Raw genomic sequence first — 13,962 nt, forward strand, 5'->3', positions numbered from 1 at the left:
TTAGCACACTGTAGTGGTGCATTAATTGTGCTGTTTTTTCATTGCTAAGTTAGAAACAAAAATATCATTCTCACTTAGTTTTCAAAACAAGGCAGGCTTCCCCGAACACCGTTTTTGTTTTTCTGGTATGTAATTTTTTATTTAATATTTTATTTTTGCTTTCACAATGGACCTCAGCAAATACAACAATACAAATTATAGTTGTTTTTTTTCTTCTGACGGATGCATCGAGAAAAGGGCAGCGTAACTGAATAACAGTTTGAAGAGATACTTTACAAAGTAAACTTGGACCTGCAAAATAACTTGAAACCAAGCATTGCGAGCAATAAATGTTGGCAGTTTGATCTTAGTATCCAGACCTGTGTTTCGGCTTCTTTTTAAGCTTATATGTTGTTATTATTTTATTAAATGCTTTATTGCTGCGGTACATAGTTCTTAATTTGAGTATGTGTTAGCTGCTTGTAGTTAAGCTAAAGTGGCTACCTCAGACTGTGAATAGGTGCTTCTGATAGACTTCCAGTACTTTGGCCTTCCTCCACCATCCCTTGTTAAAATGGATTACTCCTCCTTGTTTTGGTTACAAATACATTCTTTTAATTACAACTAGTATTTTCTATTCTCTGTGGATAATGAATTATTTAAAGGAGAAAAGCTTTGTCTGTGGCTTGATTTGTCCAGTTTGATTAGCTATTTAAATGTTTTGCTCTGCTTGCTTGTAGCTGTTCAGTTGCTTCAGTTCCCATTAATACAAAACCCTCATTATAAATGTAATTTCAGAAGTAACTGAAGGTTTGATCTAATTGGAATTTATAATGCGCTGCTGAGGAAAACAGCGTTGCTGTATTTGTTTGCTGTAGCTGTAAAGCTTTGGAGGGGATAGGATTTAGAAGAAAGCACTTATGCAAAACTATCAACTCATTCATTGTGCAAATGAAAAACATTAACAGCTAAAAAAGCATACTGGAGGTTTAAGTGTTGAGACAAAACAAAATTCATTTTATTACTTTTTTTTCCATACAGAAATAACTTCCTGAGTTCCATTGTTAACAGTTCTACAATAATGGTAGAAAATATTTAACTACACATAAAGTATATAGAAATATTTATCCAAGTATCGTTAGAAGAGATTAATTAGTTGAGAGTTGGTACTTACAAATGTTTATTTCATTAAAAAGTATGTTAAAATCCAAGATTTAAAACTATGAATGTGAAGAGAAGAGTCAGGGGAACCTAATTAAAATTGAAGAGGATCAAGGCTGTGGTGTACAGTGCTCTGCTGATATGCCAAGCTGCAGGTGACTTTAACATAGTTTTAAAAGCTGGTTTGGGATAACTTCAAAACTGTTTCATCTTGCTTATGAAATAACAGGATTTTAATCTAAATCTTGGCTGTAGGTAAATCCTTCTGAAGTGTCTCAAAGCAGCTTCAGTCTTTCTTTACTAGGACAGCTCTCGTCAGCCCAATTAGTCTTCAGCTTCTGTTAATTCCTGTGGTTCCATTCATTAGAAAGGATTTTGGAGAACATTTGCTGGTGACTGAATACTGTACATTGCCATGTGAATATTGTTCTTAGAAAGGGTGAGTGTGACCCTGTTGGGTAACATCATTAGTGTGCTTATGGTTTTCAGTTTGGAAATTTAAATCAGATACTGGAAGAAATCAGAAGAGCTTGATGAAATAGACATTTATTTTTTGATTGAGTTTTAGTTTTAAAACTATAAACCTCTTTAAATGTCTTTGAGTGGAATGCATGAGTCACTGCAGTTGGAAACTGATTTTCTTGAGTGAGAATTTTAAACGGTTAAGCATTAATTAGCTTGTAGACAAGTTTTGCAGAGTTTTTGGCTTGATATGGTAGGTAAAACTATCTACATTAGAAGGATATCTGCAAAATTGAAAGCTGGAAAATAAAGAATGGGATGAAAGTGATTGGCTAAATAGTTCAGTTATGTGGAGAGATAGCTTAATGTTAACAATTTACCTGACTGCGATTGCACGTGATGATGCAAATAGTATTTCTAAGCGACGTGTTCTCCTTTTATAATTGTATAGTTCTAAGCAACCTTGTTTTCAGGTGTCTACATTGTTCAGTCAGCTAATGTACAATAGGATTGTAAAGCATACAGATTTTGGCTGAAAGAGTTAAAATAATAATAAATATATGTAATTTTAACTTCATTTGTAGCTTGTTAGTAAAACAGTTACAGTTGTAACTGTTGTAAACAATATGTAGTATAAATATATGTAATATAAATATGTGGTGTAAATAAGGAAGTTTGAGCTTTCTTGTCCTGACTTTCCCCTTGTAGGCTGATGATGTTCTGTAGATCACAAGTAACCTCTTTGCCAAAATAAATGTTCTCAGATTTTTGTAGAAAATTTATTTTTGAAGGTATCCACGTGAAGTTTTTGTAACTGAAATGTATTTAAAATTCTTCTAGTGATCAGCTGAAATTTGAATTGTGATGACATCTGCTGTACTGAGAAAGAATCCTTTCAGCACAAACTGACAAACCTGGTCAAATGATAAAATATTGGTATTATAAAAGAATGAAGCATCTTCTCACCGATGTCGAATTTAGTCCGAGATATTAGGGACCACTCATTACTTGACTGTTAAGTAGGGTTCATGTAATTGCTTCTGTGATTTCTCCCATAACTGGCATGAGGCTCCTTGGAGGCTGAGTAAGTGCACAGATGCACTTTTCCTTGAACCAAAAGAGCTTGTGCAATGTAACTTATACTAGGGGGACTGTTTTGAATGCTCAGTTCAAGGGAGAACGAATAAAACATAAAAGTGCTTCCGATTGAAACCCTTCCTTGTTGTCAGTGTTGAACACTCTGATTGTCATTTCTGGGCAATGACTTATAATATTCCTGAAAAAAAAAAAAAAGAGTCCATACTTTTTCACTTTCCATTAATGTTTTATTTAACTTCATTTGAGATAGAAAGACGCTGAGGGCTGGAGGGGAAATCCAAGTGGGTAGGCATTCACGTTTTGAGCTTTAAAAATTTTTTTTTTAAATCTAGAAATCTTCAACTTACATTAGCTCGGAGATGACTTCTATACTTCACAATAATGTTCCTTATTTTCTATCTTACTGAAGCACTAGAATTCTGTATTTACTCTATGGCAGTGTGTAGTAAGCTCAATCAAAAGTCAGATTATTTCATTGAGGATAAAAGAGCTGTAAAGCACCCACAGCTATAACCTGAAGATCTTACTGAAATGCAGCCTAGGTCAAATAAAGTTGGGTGTTCATAAACCCCAGAACAGAGGAAAAAGTATAATGGCTTTACAATTAATATGCGTAATTGCCTTTTGGACAAATATTTAAGAATTATTTCTTACTTCCTTCAGTGTCTATTCTAGTTCATTTTTGTTTGATTGACCAAGAGTCATGTTATCTACTTCAATTAAGAGCTGAAATAGCAACATCCCTATTGATTTGTGAAGTCATATCTTATGAATGAAAATTCCAGTTTTTTTCACAGTACTATATCTGTGATAGCAGTAAATAGAGCTGTTGTTGGATCACATTCTTTCTGTTCTTCATAGACTCCAGAGAAGAAACAGTCAGAACCTTCCAGAGGAAGAAAAAGAAAAGCAGACACTCAGAGCGAAAGCAGCCAAGGTAAACTATAAATGAATTATATGGTGGTTATATACATTTGATCAAATGATGATGCACAAATTTTTGACTGTTAGCCTTAAAAATTTCTGCAGTATTGCTTGCATAAGACAGATCTTGGATTTGGGATGATAAACATCAAATCTTTTGACCTACCTCAAATTTATCCATCTGTCAAAGGGAAGGGCGAGTAAAACCTGAGCTGTGTTGGTACTTGACCATAAGAACTGTGCGTTGCTCTCTGTGTAACTTGCAGCTGTGATGACATTCTGTGTACTGCTTAAAAACTAGCAGTACTTCTGTGGTTTGTATTTATTTTTGGTAGGTAAGGGGAAAAGTGCATTACTGGTTATAAAATCTGATTGCTTGTTTTTCATACATATTTAAAAATAATTGAATTTTATTCTTCCTTGCTACAAATAAGCATAGTGCTGTAGGAGACTCGGGATGAGACAGACTTTCAATTCAATGTTTACAAAGCCTGTTTTTTCTCATTTCTCTCTTTAATGTGACTTTTTGAGGGAGGAAATAGAAATTTAATTTCAAGGCAAAAAAATCATCAGAAGGGAAGATAAACTAGTTTTGGTGACGTTTCCTTTAGATTCTTTGTGTTTCTAAGCTAAGAAATGCCGCTTCAGATGCTATCAGTGGGCTTCATATCTGGAGGTCTTCATGATGCAACATAGTATTAGTTGGAGTTTTATATGGTTTCACTATGTCATGGTTTTATGATTTTTGTTATCGGTATTCCACATCATAACATCATGTAGTGCACTGGGAGTTACAAAGATTTAATGCTCCAGTTCCGTGGATTGTGGATAGTTCTGAGTACCTCGTTCTCAGAAGAGAAGAACTACATACCCCAGAGGACTTTGCGTTGTTCTATTTCCATTTTCCGTTCAGAGGGAAAGATAAAACTGTTCACAGATCACAAGGTGCTCTCTTTTCCCTTTCTGCTCATCCCAGCAGTGTGTCACCTTCAGCATTAGAGTAAGGCCATCGGTTTTTGGACACTCACTCTCATTTTATTTCATTTATTAGCTTTAATTCCAATTATATTGTATTATGTGGTGTTATTTTGCGTTCCGATATCTTATTTAGTAAATTAGCTTTCCTCCTCAGATTGTTGCTGCTGTTCTGTTTTTAGGCCCATCTCCCTACCCTTTCCCCTTTTCCCCTTTCCTGGGGCTTGGGTCCGTGGGTCCCCCTGCCCCATTAGTCACAGAACCAGGCCAAACCAGCCCGCAAACCGTTGACACACTAAAATGGGTTTCTTTGTGTTGCTTCAGTGACCTGGTTTGTTCAAAGAGCTTGACTGAAGTTTCCTATTTCCATTGGCCTAGTAGATCATCCTTCCTACTACAGGAAGGAGTTGCAATTAGAGAAAATACAGATTTTTAAGAACCTTTTGGCATACACAACATGATTATGATGTCTAGTAATTAATGTTTTACTGTCAGTAGCAGTAAAACTGAATAGTCTGCTCTGCAGCATTCTGGTGTAGAAAACTACAGCATATTGGAATTGTAGAGTTGAAGCACAGCAAATACTGCTATTGAAAAAAGAGGAACAAGGGATCCAGCTGTTGTATACAACATACCTAGGATTTTATCTACCATAACATGCAAAATCATCCATAAAGGTGGGACTAAAATATTTTTAGAACATGGAGCTAATTATTTAGAAAGTGGGATCAAATCAGTGTGAATCTACTTCTAATTGACTGTGGCAAAATAAGTTGATGTAGTCAGTCCGTCGGTGCAGAGTTATGTAATAGGACATAGAATATAATTTCTATTTAAAAGAAAAGCCTTTCTAATTTATCTGGATGAAAACTATTTTAATTTGATAAAGTGATATGTGGGAATTAAGCATGAAGAAGACAAATCTAGCAGAATCACATGGTACGTAAAGACCTGGCTAGAGGGCAGCAGTAGTGATGTACACAAATTGGGTAAGTACTGGAGGAATTAGCTGTGTGCTTTTCTAGGTCTTTGAATTATCTAAATATTTCTTTTAAAAGTCTTTGACATGCAGAGGACTGCCGTATGTCTCTTTTCTTCGTGGTGATTGTTGGTGATGAAGTACTGTGCAGCAATCCCAATATAGAGACTTGCTGGGCTAGAAAGAGTTCTTGAGAATTGAAGCAGTAAGAAAGCTTGAAAGTCTTTGCTGAAAAGGGCAGAGAGATTTGTGGTAATAATTTCCTATGTTATTACAAAAACTTATTCCTGTAAAGAGGTTTTGAAGTCTAGAGCAGTGGTCCACATTGAAGGTGTCTCCTGAAAGACAGTCTATCTTAAAGCTGAATAGAATAAAGTATTTATGCCACTAGATGAGGCGTTGGTGAGATTTTTGGTATGCCACATACGGACCAGGTCACTCATGTCAAAGAAAGGTGAATTCAGGTTGGCACTCCTGTATTGTTACTGGTTAAAATAAAAGAAATTCCATTATCTTGATCTGCTCTATTTATCTCCCTAGAGAGTGCTACAACTTGGAAACTGATTATTACTCACACTGGGAGGAGTGGAAGTACATATCATCTTAACTGGCATTTAGAGAAGTCCTTGGGCTGAACATTTGGGCAAAATAACTCATCTGGAGCATATAGTATTAATAGGTTAATTTGGTATTTTGGATGTGGGTGAACTTGGAGATAATGCTTGAAAAAGGGAGACGCTGCTAAAGATTTCATCTATAGGATGAAGGATGAGCTTCCTGTTACCTAGAAGAGGTTTTACTGCTAAGCATGTACTAAATCTGATTTATGAGTTAATTTCTGATTTCTGAATGAAAGGAACATGCAGATCTCTTTGTTGTAACGAATCCCCTGATTATCTAACGTTGGGAGATCACGTATTATCACATCAAAGAAAACCAATTAACAAGTGTTAAGATTTTACAGTAATTATAGGTAAAAATGTAACTCATCCATAAGTAATCTATTTAATCTATTATAATGTATTTGTTTCAGGAAAGAGTATTGGGGGACGTGGCCACAAGATTAGTGACTATTTTGAGGTAAGGTTTTTGTCTTTAAATTCACCTTTTTTTGGTAAGCAATTTCACGTGGTACTTGTGAACTATTAGTTGTCAAATTCTGCAGTGACAACATAGTTTTGCTTTGTTCTTAGTAGGCTACCCTTCTTCCAGTTATGTTTGAAAATACTAATTATAATAAAGTATAGCTTTTCTCCATATTATATACCTTTTTTTAAAATTTTTAATATAAGTTTAAGTGTTAAACCTTGAAGTAGAGATGCAGTTTCTTGGTGTAGCCTGAGCTAAAAGACAGAAAACAGTTTCTTCTGAACTTTTCTTTAGATGACCCAAGGCTTCAGTAATCCAAGTACTGCAATCTAGATTATGTATTCAGTGTACAGATGAGCTGTGTCATTTAGTGTTTGTATAATATATTTTAATTAAAAAGGTTGAATAATTTGAGGGTCATATCTTCTCTTCAGTACCAAGGTGGAAACGGCTCTAGTCCAGTTCGAGGTGTACCTCCTGCAATCCGATCTCCTCAGAATTCACATTCCGCCCCTTCCTCTGTAAGTTTGCAAACTTCATGACTGCTGGAGACAGTTTCCTTCTCTAAAAGTAGCATGGCTTAAAAACATCTGTATACAAGGAGTGTTTTTTCAAGGGAAGGAATGATAGGAAGGAATTCATTTTTAAACAGCATGTGAAAAAAAAGGATCAAGTTACATGTTAAAACTAGAATGTTCTAGAATTAAATTCTTAACGCTATTGTGTTGGTTTTTTATAAAATGATTTGTGAATACAGAGTAGTGTGAAGTGATCTGTAAATGTTAAAATGTTCTTTTGGTGCTTATTCATAAGCTTTTCACAAAATGAGTGAGTATTTTATTACTTTCAAGCAAGGTGAACCCCTGACGCAGGACTTGAAAGCTAAGCTTTTGATGAATCATAAGTTTTCAAATAATAACTTCCCTGTGTCTTTCTAAAATTGTTTTTGTTAGTCACAATAATAATTCTTTTTTTCTTTCCCTCATATGCTCAGTTTTGGTGTTAGGTATACACATGTGATTCTTAATGGCTGTACAGATTCTGCCAATTACAAAAATTATTTATTTTTTTCTGATGGTAGACATGAATTTCATTCCATGTACTTTCAAATGTATTGCTAACTATATGGAGGGTAATAAAGATTGTGGAGTTTGGCTTGAATATACTGTCTCCTAGAATTGTTAAGGTTGGAAAAGACCTCTAAGGTCATCAAGTCCAACCATCAGCCTATCACCCCCATGCCCACTAAAGCACTGTCTTGTCCACTAAACCGTCATCCTTGAGATGAAGGCTAGTCTGCAGAATCTCGACCCCATTACAGGGGTACCAACACTCCTCTGTCCAAAGTTAGTCCAGCTGAGCCCCCTTCATTTGCTGTTTGGGTTTTTATTAGGAGGAAATCAACTCTTTTGCAAGTCAGCACTAAAGCTAAGCCCTTTCTGGCCCTCACATAAGGGCTCGAATGAAATTTATGGACTGCAATGCCTAACACACAAATTAGTGCTTCTGGGAAGTTTCAGTAACAGAATTTGTGTTCTGATCAGCACTAGCTTCCCCTTTCAAGTTGTCCCATGGGAAATAAACTCTCCCAAAATAGCTCACATTATTTTTGAGTTGCAAAATCTTAGAAAAATAAGACTTTATAAGACAGGCATTGCCTTGTGTCAGTCTTGTATTGTCTTAAATCTTTCCATCTGTTTCCCAGGAGTGACAGTCCTAGTTTTCTCAGAGAATATATTGCATCCGTTCTAGAATACAAGTGATCTATAGCAACATAGCAATAATTCTCAATGCAGTGTACCATGTGGTACCTTGTGTAATAAGGACACCATATTTCTATGTTCTGTATCATTATCCTGTCAAGAGTTGTAAACAAAGTTATGTTCATAATTGAATATTACAGTTACATCTAAAATCCTTTGTTTTCATGCATTCCAGGTTCGACAGAATAGTCCTTCTCCTACTTCATTAGCTTTTGGGGACCACCCTATCACGCAACCAAAGCAGTTATCTTTTAAAATTACTCAGGTAAGTGATTTTGAATATATAAATTCAAACTATAGGAAAAACTGATAGACATGTTTATTTCTTTGGCTTTCAGCTATTCTTAAACTCTTAAAGGATTTCAGAAGCTTTGCTTTTTACTCTTCAAAAGAATTTTTAAGTTCAGCGGCTTGTAGTTGCAGTCTCTTGAATTAGTTTTGTATTTTGCACTCTGCTTCCAATTTTGTGCTTTGTGAGCAGTTAGACAATGTGTTTGGTATGCTTCTGCAAAAGATTTCAACTGTTGTGTGAAGTTAGAAGGAGAGGCTTCTCTTTCGGATAATATTTTGAGATGGCAGCTGCTGTTGTCATAAACAGAGGAAGAAAAGTGAGATGATAGTCAAAATGCAGTATAGTTCCTGTCATGACATTAAAAGCCATCGCATATGTTTCATCATCTCTGCCATTTCTAATGCAATTTGTTCTTCTTTCTTTCACAAGTTAGTTAGAACAAGACTACCTTGCCTGTTGACCAAATACTCAGGATATAGAGTAATTGTGTAGTCACTGAGAAAGTAGTGCCTCCTATTTATTTTCATGGAAATTGCAACAGATACAAAGAGGACAATAACACTACTTGGTAGAGCAAATTTTCTGCTACCAAACATTGTTTGTCAGCGTAGTCAGCACCATTAGCTCTGCATTTCTGCCAACCTGAACAAGAGTCTGCATGTCACACTCATCAAAATCTGCATGGTAGTCCAGAACATGGCTGGTCTTTCATGTCACTGTCACAACTGCTGAAATGTACCAGCCACTGCTTCGCTGTGCTCACATCTACTGTTTGGCCTCCATAAACATTCAGGAAGTGTCAATGAATGTCAACAGCTGTGATTTTTTTTCTGCACAGTGGAATTCAATGACATGTTTTTACTTCACACACCCTTCTATGTCAGGTGCCGTTTTGCCAGACTGCCCTTCTGCTGCCATCTGTCACGTGGCAGCAACATGTAACAGAATACTGTTGGGAAGGTTCAACCTCTACTGCCATACCACCAACATCTGCCTCTGATGTCGTGGGACAACATAATAAAATAGGAAACATTACTTTTGGAGCAGCCCTTGAGTTAGCATCTGTATTCTTGCCTTGCTTTATGTGCTTATTTGTGAACAAGAACGTGTCCTTTAGTGATAGTCTTCTCACACTGTTAGTGGTTTGTTCCAACTGTTCCCAGCCCTTCCTAATGAAGGGAGAAAGCGGTGTTGAATACGAATCTACCACGTCACTTCCAAAATACATGGATGTAATATGTGCTGATGATACAAGCTGATTTCCGTTTATAACAAACATGACTGAAATAATACTGTAATTGTTAAAGAAAAGTATTAAATACTTGAAAATGTTCTTTTCAGACTGATCTCACTATGCTGAAATTAGCTGCACTAGAAAGTAATAAAAATCAAGACTTGGAAAAGAAAGAAGGTCGTATAGATGACTTACTCAGGGTAAGTGTTAGCTATGGGGTAAAAATGTTCAGAAAAACAGGCAGTGGATTCTTAGCAAATATTTTAAATGCTTAAATAATCAGTGTTTTTCAAAGTTACCCTGGAATTACCTAAATAATTACAAAAAAAAGTTGATGTTTTTCAAACAGTTGGTTAATTCCTTATGTTCTTAATGCAATTTCACATAACTTTTTTTTTCTTTCAATTGTGAATAACGGTCATCAGTGGGATGGATGCAGTTTCAGAATGAAGGTGACTGTAGCAAACTATCAGGGGCAGTAACTACTTCTAATAAGAAACCTACCCTATGTTATACTGTTTTTTTTAATACTTGTTTTCAGATAAAGGAGTCTTCATGCTTGTGTCTCTGGAAGTAGGGTTGGAGAGGTGATATTCTGGAATGTGAAATAAACTGCACACTAAAGAAACAAAAAGCACTCCATTTGCAAGTCATAGTCTGTTTAGCGTGTTCATGCGTGTGCAAGTATAAATCCATGATACCATACGTTATAAAATTGTACTTGCGGGCTTCGTGGATACCTGTTTCAGCACATGTCCAAGAGTACGGGGTAGAAAGCTACCCTTTAAAAAAAAATCAATTAAACAGAATAATGTGTTTTTCTAAGGTGATAATGATAACTGGAACATAGGAAACTTGGTATACTTTCTACTCAGGTAATAGAAATTTTTCACAATAAAAATCCATAATGATAAAAGTTTCATTTTCTGTGAAAAACATCAGAATTTTGCCTTATTTTGGCAATCAAACACAAAGGATCCAGAGATAAATTAACATCAGTTTAGCTCTGGAGAACTGGAAAAATGATCAGTACAATGTTTTTATATATAGAAAATATGTACAAGCTGAATGCTCTCTAATACAGAATGCAACTTGGTGTAAAGGAAGTAATGTTCTTGAATGCATTTTATTTCCAGTTTATTCCTACTTTTAAAACAGAAAAACATCTTACAGAGATCCATCCTAATCTATAGGGATGATATATATATTTTATTCCTATATGTGTATATTTGTTCCCTGCTTCAGCTGTGTGAAAGAAGATGCATGTGTTGAAGGTAGATACCTTTATTTTCAATGGCATCTGATTAAAAAAAGTGTTTCAATATTTCTTTTAATACTTTTTTGTGTTTATTAGGCTAACTGTGATCTTAGAAGACAAATAGATGAACAACAAAAGCTACTTGAAAAATATAAGGAAAGGTTAAACAAATGTATTTCAATGAGCAAGAAGCTTCTAATTGAAAAGGTAAGTTCACTTTTAAAATATTTGTGATAAAAACTCTCGAGTGCTGTAGAACTCCGTTATAGTTCCTTCATTTTCAGTTTTACTTTGCGATTAGTTTCTACTGAAACTTTGTATTAATGGTCTCTATCTGGAAGTAAATATTCTCTTATGTTCCTGAATAGCAAAATAAAATACGGAGTCTTTTTCAGATCATGAAAAATTTGCCTTTTTGATTTTTTTTTTCTCTGTCATGAGTAATTCAGATATAATGCAGCATAAAACATAAGAATTTAGGATGTTACCAGTTCTCTGGATAAAATTTAGGTTTCCAAGTGCATGAAAAAAAAATCTGAATGTAATGCATTGTGTAGAGGAGCTAGATAATAATCTCTCTGAGACACTTAATTGGCTGAGATAATTTTTGATGTAAAATGATAAAATGCTATACCAGCTCAGAATTAATGGGAACAAGAACATGAAGGTGACCATTTGTCTTCGTACTTCTTCAAAAGATGTCTATTTCAAATTTAATGTCAACTGTATTTAAGCTTGCAGCGCTCTTCCGTAAAAGACAAGGATACCTTGTTTCCCTTCCTCTTCTTTAAAATAGTCTTGTTAGAAGAATAACAAACAAAAAAGGAATAGAAAACCAGCTTATTACAAATGAAGGTATAAAACAGTTTAAGGTAAACACCCACATCTGTTCCATAACACTATGTGCTACTGTCAGACACAAGGGTGCAGACTCATCTGAGGATTAGGGGGAATTCCTGTACTAGCATAAGTTGTTTCAGTCCTTTTTAACTTCCAGCATGAGGGGAATACAAGGAAAATATGCCCTAAGTTTGTTCCACGTGATGCTAGGTGAACAGCTTCAGACTGAGAATATCGCCTAGGAAATTTTTCTTCAAAGGCCATGCAGACCTCCTCTTCAGTCTAGAAGTCTGTTAGCACAATGATCCTTATTTCTATCAGCTTCTCGCTCTGTGGTTTTGGGCCATTGGCCCAAGAAGCAGCCAGCATTTGTAACAGTTAAAGAAGTTTCTGTCCGTCAGTAGCATTCACAGTTCTCTTTCTTCTTGTGCTGAAGCAGACTCAGTCATCAGTCATGCCCCGCAGATGCTTCTGTTATCGGCAAGGTTCAGAGCGAGCATCTGCTTATATTACTGCAAGTGAACATCTATTGCAGTTATGTCTACACACAGTCTGATCTCACCTAGAGGTTCCTGAACCTAGTTAGCACTTTGGTTCAAGTAGCAGCAGTTTCCAGGCTAACTGGAGCTGATGCACTCCTAATATCTAAGCAGATTTGGTTAGTATAATAGATGTGTACAGACATAATCTTCATTATTCACTTACGATGTTGATAATTTATTGATTCTGCTGTATTTACAAATGTTCTTTTAATTATGAAGATAAATGAACTTTATAGGGAAACTGAGTCAAACTCCTTTTTCTGCATAAGTCATCATCAGTAGTAATTCTGACAAGTGCAGATATTTGAGTTCTGCAGAAGTTAGAATAAAAGGAGTAAGGTAATGAAAGTTTTTTGGGGTTTTTTATTTTAGTATTAACACTTTTTAGTATTACTAAAAATGAATATGCTTTATTTTCTTAGAGTACACAAGAAAAGCTGGCAAGCAGAGAGAAGAGCATGCAAGACAGATTACGCCTGGGGCATTTTACAACAGTTCGTCATGGTGCTTCATTTACTGAACAGTGGACAGATGGCTTTGCATTTCAGAATCTTGTGAAGTTAGTCAATGCAATATTCTTAAATTCTCACTTAGTTCTCTCTAGTGGATTTTTTTTTTATTTCTGAGATTCTAGGTTTAGAGCAGCTTTTCATACATTATATGTTGCTTTGCCTTTTGAAGACTGAGGGTACAGTACAAGATTCCCTTAATCAACTGAGGGAACACTGAGTCTGGATGTCCTTGAAAAATGATTTGGTTTCACTTGATTTTAACCATCCTTACAGAAGTATGTGAATGTACTAAATGAGCAGCTTGTAATTACTCAGCTCAACTTGTAGAAAGAGCTGTGAAACTGTATCAGTGATTTTTTTCAAGCAGCTAACCAAGTATTAATGTTGGTCATCAGGACAGATGAAGTCTGTGACTCTCTCATTGGTCACGTCACATAGGTGCTTTCTGCACATCCATGTTTGTAGCAGCCTTTTCAGGTATCCAGCTTCTCTTTGCCATGAAAGATGAGGGACAAATCTGGCACCCTCAGATAGTGTAGCCCAAGGGGATGAGAGAAAGTGGCCAGCTGGAAAAGAGCTGTTGCAACAGGTATTTCAGGACTCAGCAGAAATGGGGCCAATGAAGAGCAGTGTGGGAGACAACTCGGGATGGTGGTAAAGTAATTATGCAGTGCATCTTGAAGATGTACTTTGTTAATGAGTCCGAATCAGTCTATGGCTTTATATATGTAAGTAACTTAACAAGACATTGGTTTTTGAAAGCGATTGTGTTGTCTTAACATTTTATGTGATTGCCTAGGATGTTAAGATTGTCTAAAAAAATCTATGTATGTGGTTTGTAATTGTTTGCCCTA

General features: G+C 35.7%; 1 protein-coding gene across 5 annotated transcripts in view; it reads left to right on the forward strand.

Moving 5' to 3' along the window:
* TLK1 (tousled like kinase 1) overlaps nucleotides 1–13,962 on the forward strand; it is a 91,586-nt gene that overhangs the window by 53,990 nt on the left and 23,634 nt on the right. For all 5 annotated transcript variants that reach the window (XM_021400019.1, XM_021400020.1, XM_021400016.1 and 2 more), the window contains 7 exons: nucleotides 3,562–3,637; nucleotides 6,612–6,658; nucleotides 7,102–7,188; nucleotides 8,606–8,695; nucleotides 10,064–10,156; nucleotides 11,311–11,421; nucleotides 13,019–13,155. In XM_021400019.1, the coding sequence (XP_021255694.1) occupies nucleotides 3,562–3,637; nucleotides 6,612–6,658; nucleotides 7,102–7,188; nucleotides 8,606–8,695; nucleotides 10,064–10,156; nucleotides 11,311–11,421; nucleotides 13,019–13,155 (641 nt within the window). The remainder of the gene's footprint in view (nucleotides 1–3,561; nucleotides 3,638–6,611; nucleotides 6,659–7,101; nucleotides 7,189–8,605; nucleotides 8,696–10,063; nucleotides 10,157–11,310; nucleotides 11,422–13,018; nucleotides 13,156–13,962) is intronic.

This window comes from Numida meleagris, chromosome 5, assembly GCF_002078875.1.
Source record: "Numida meleagris isolate 19003 breed g44 Domestic line chromosome 5, NumMel1.0, whole genome shotgun sequence".
NCBI lineage: Eukaryota > Metazoa > Chordata > Aves > Galliformes > Numididae > Numida > Numida meleagris.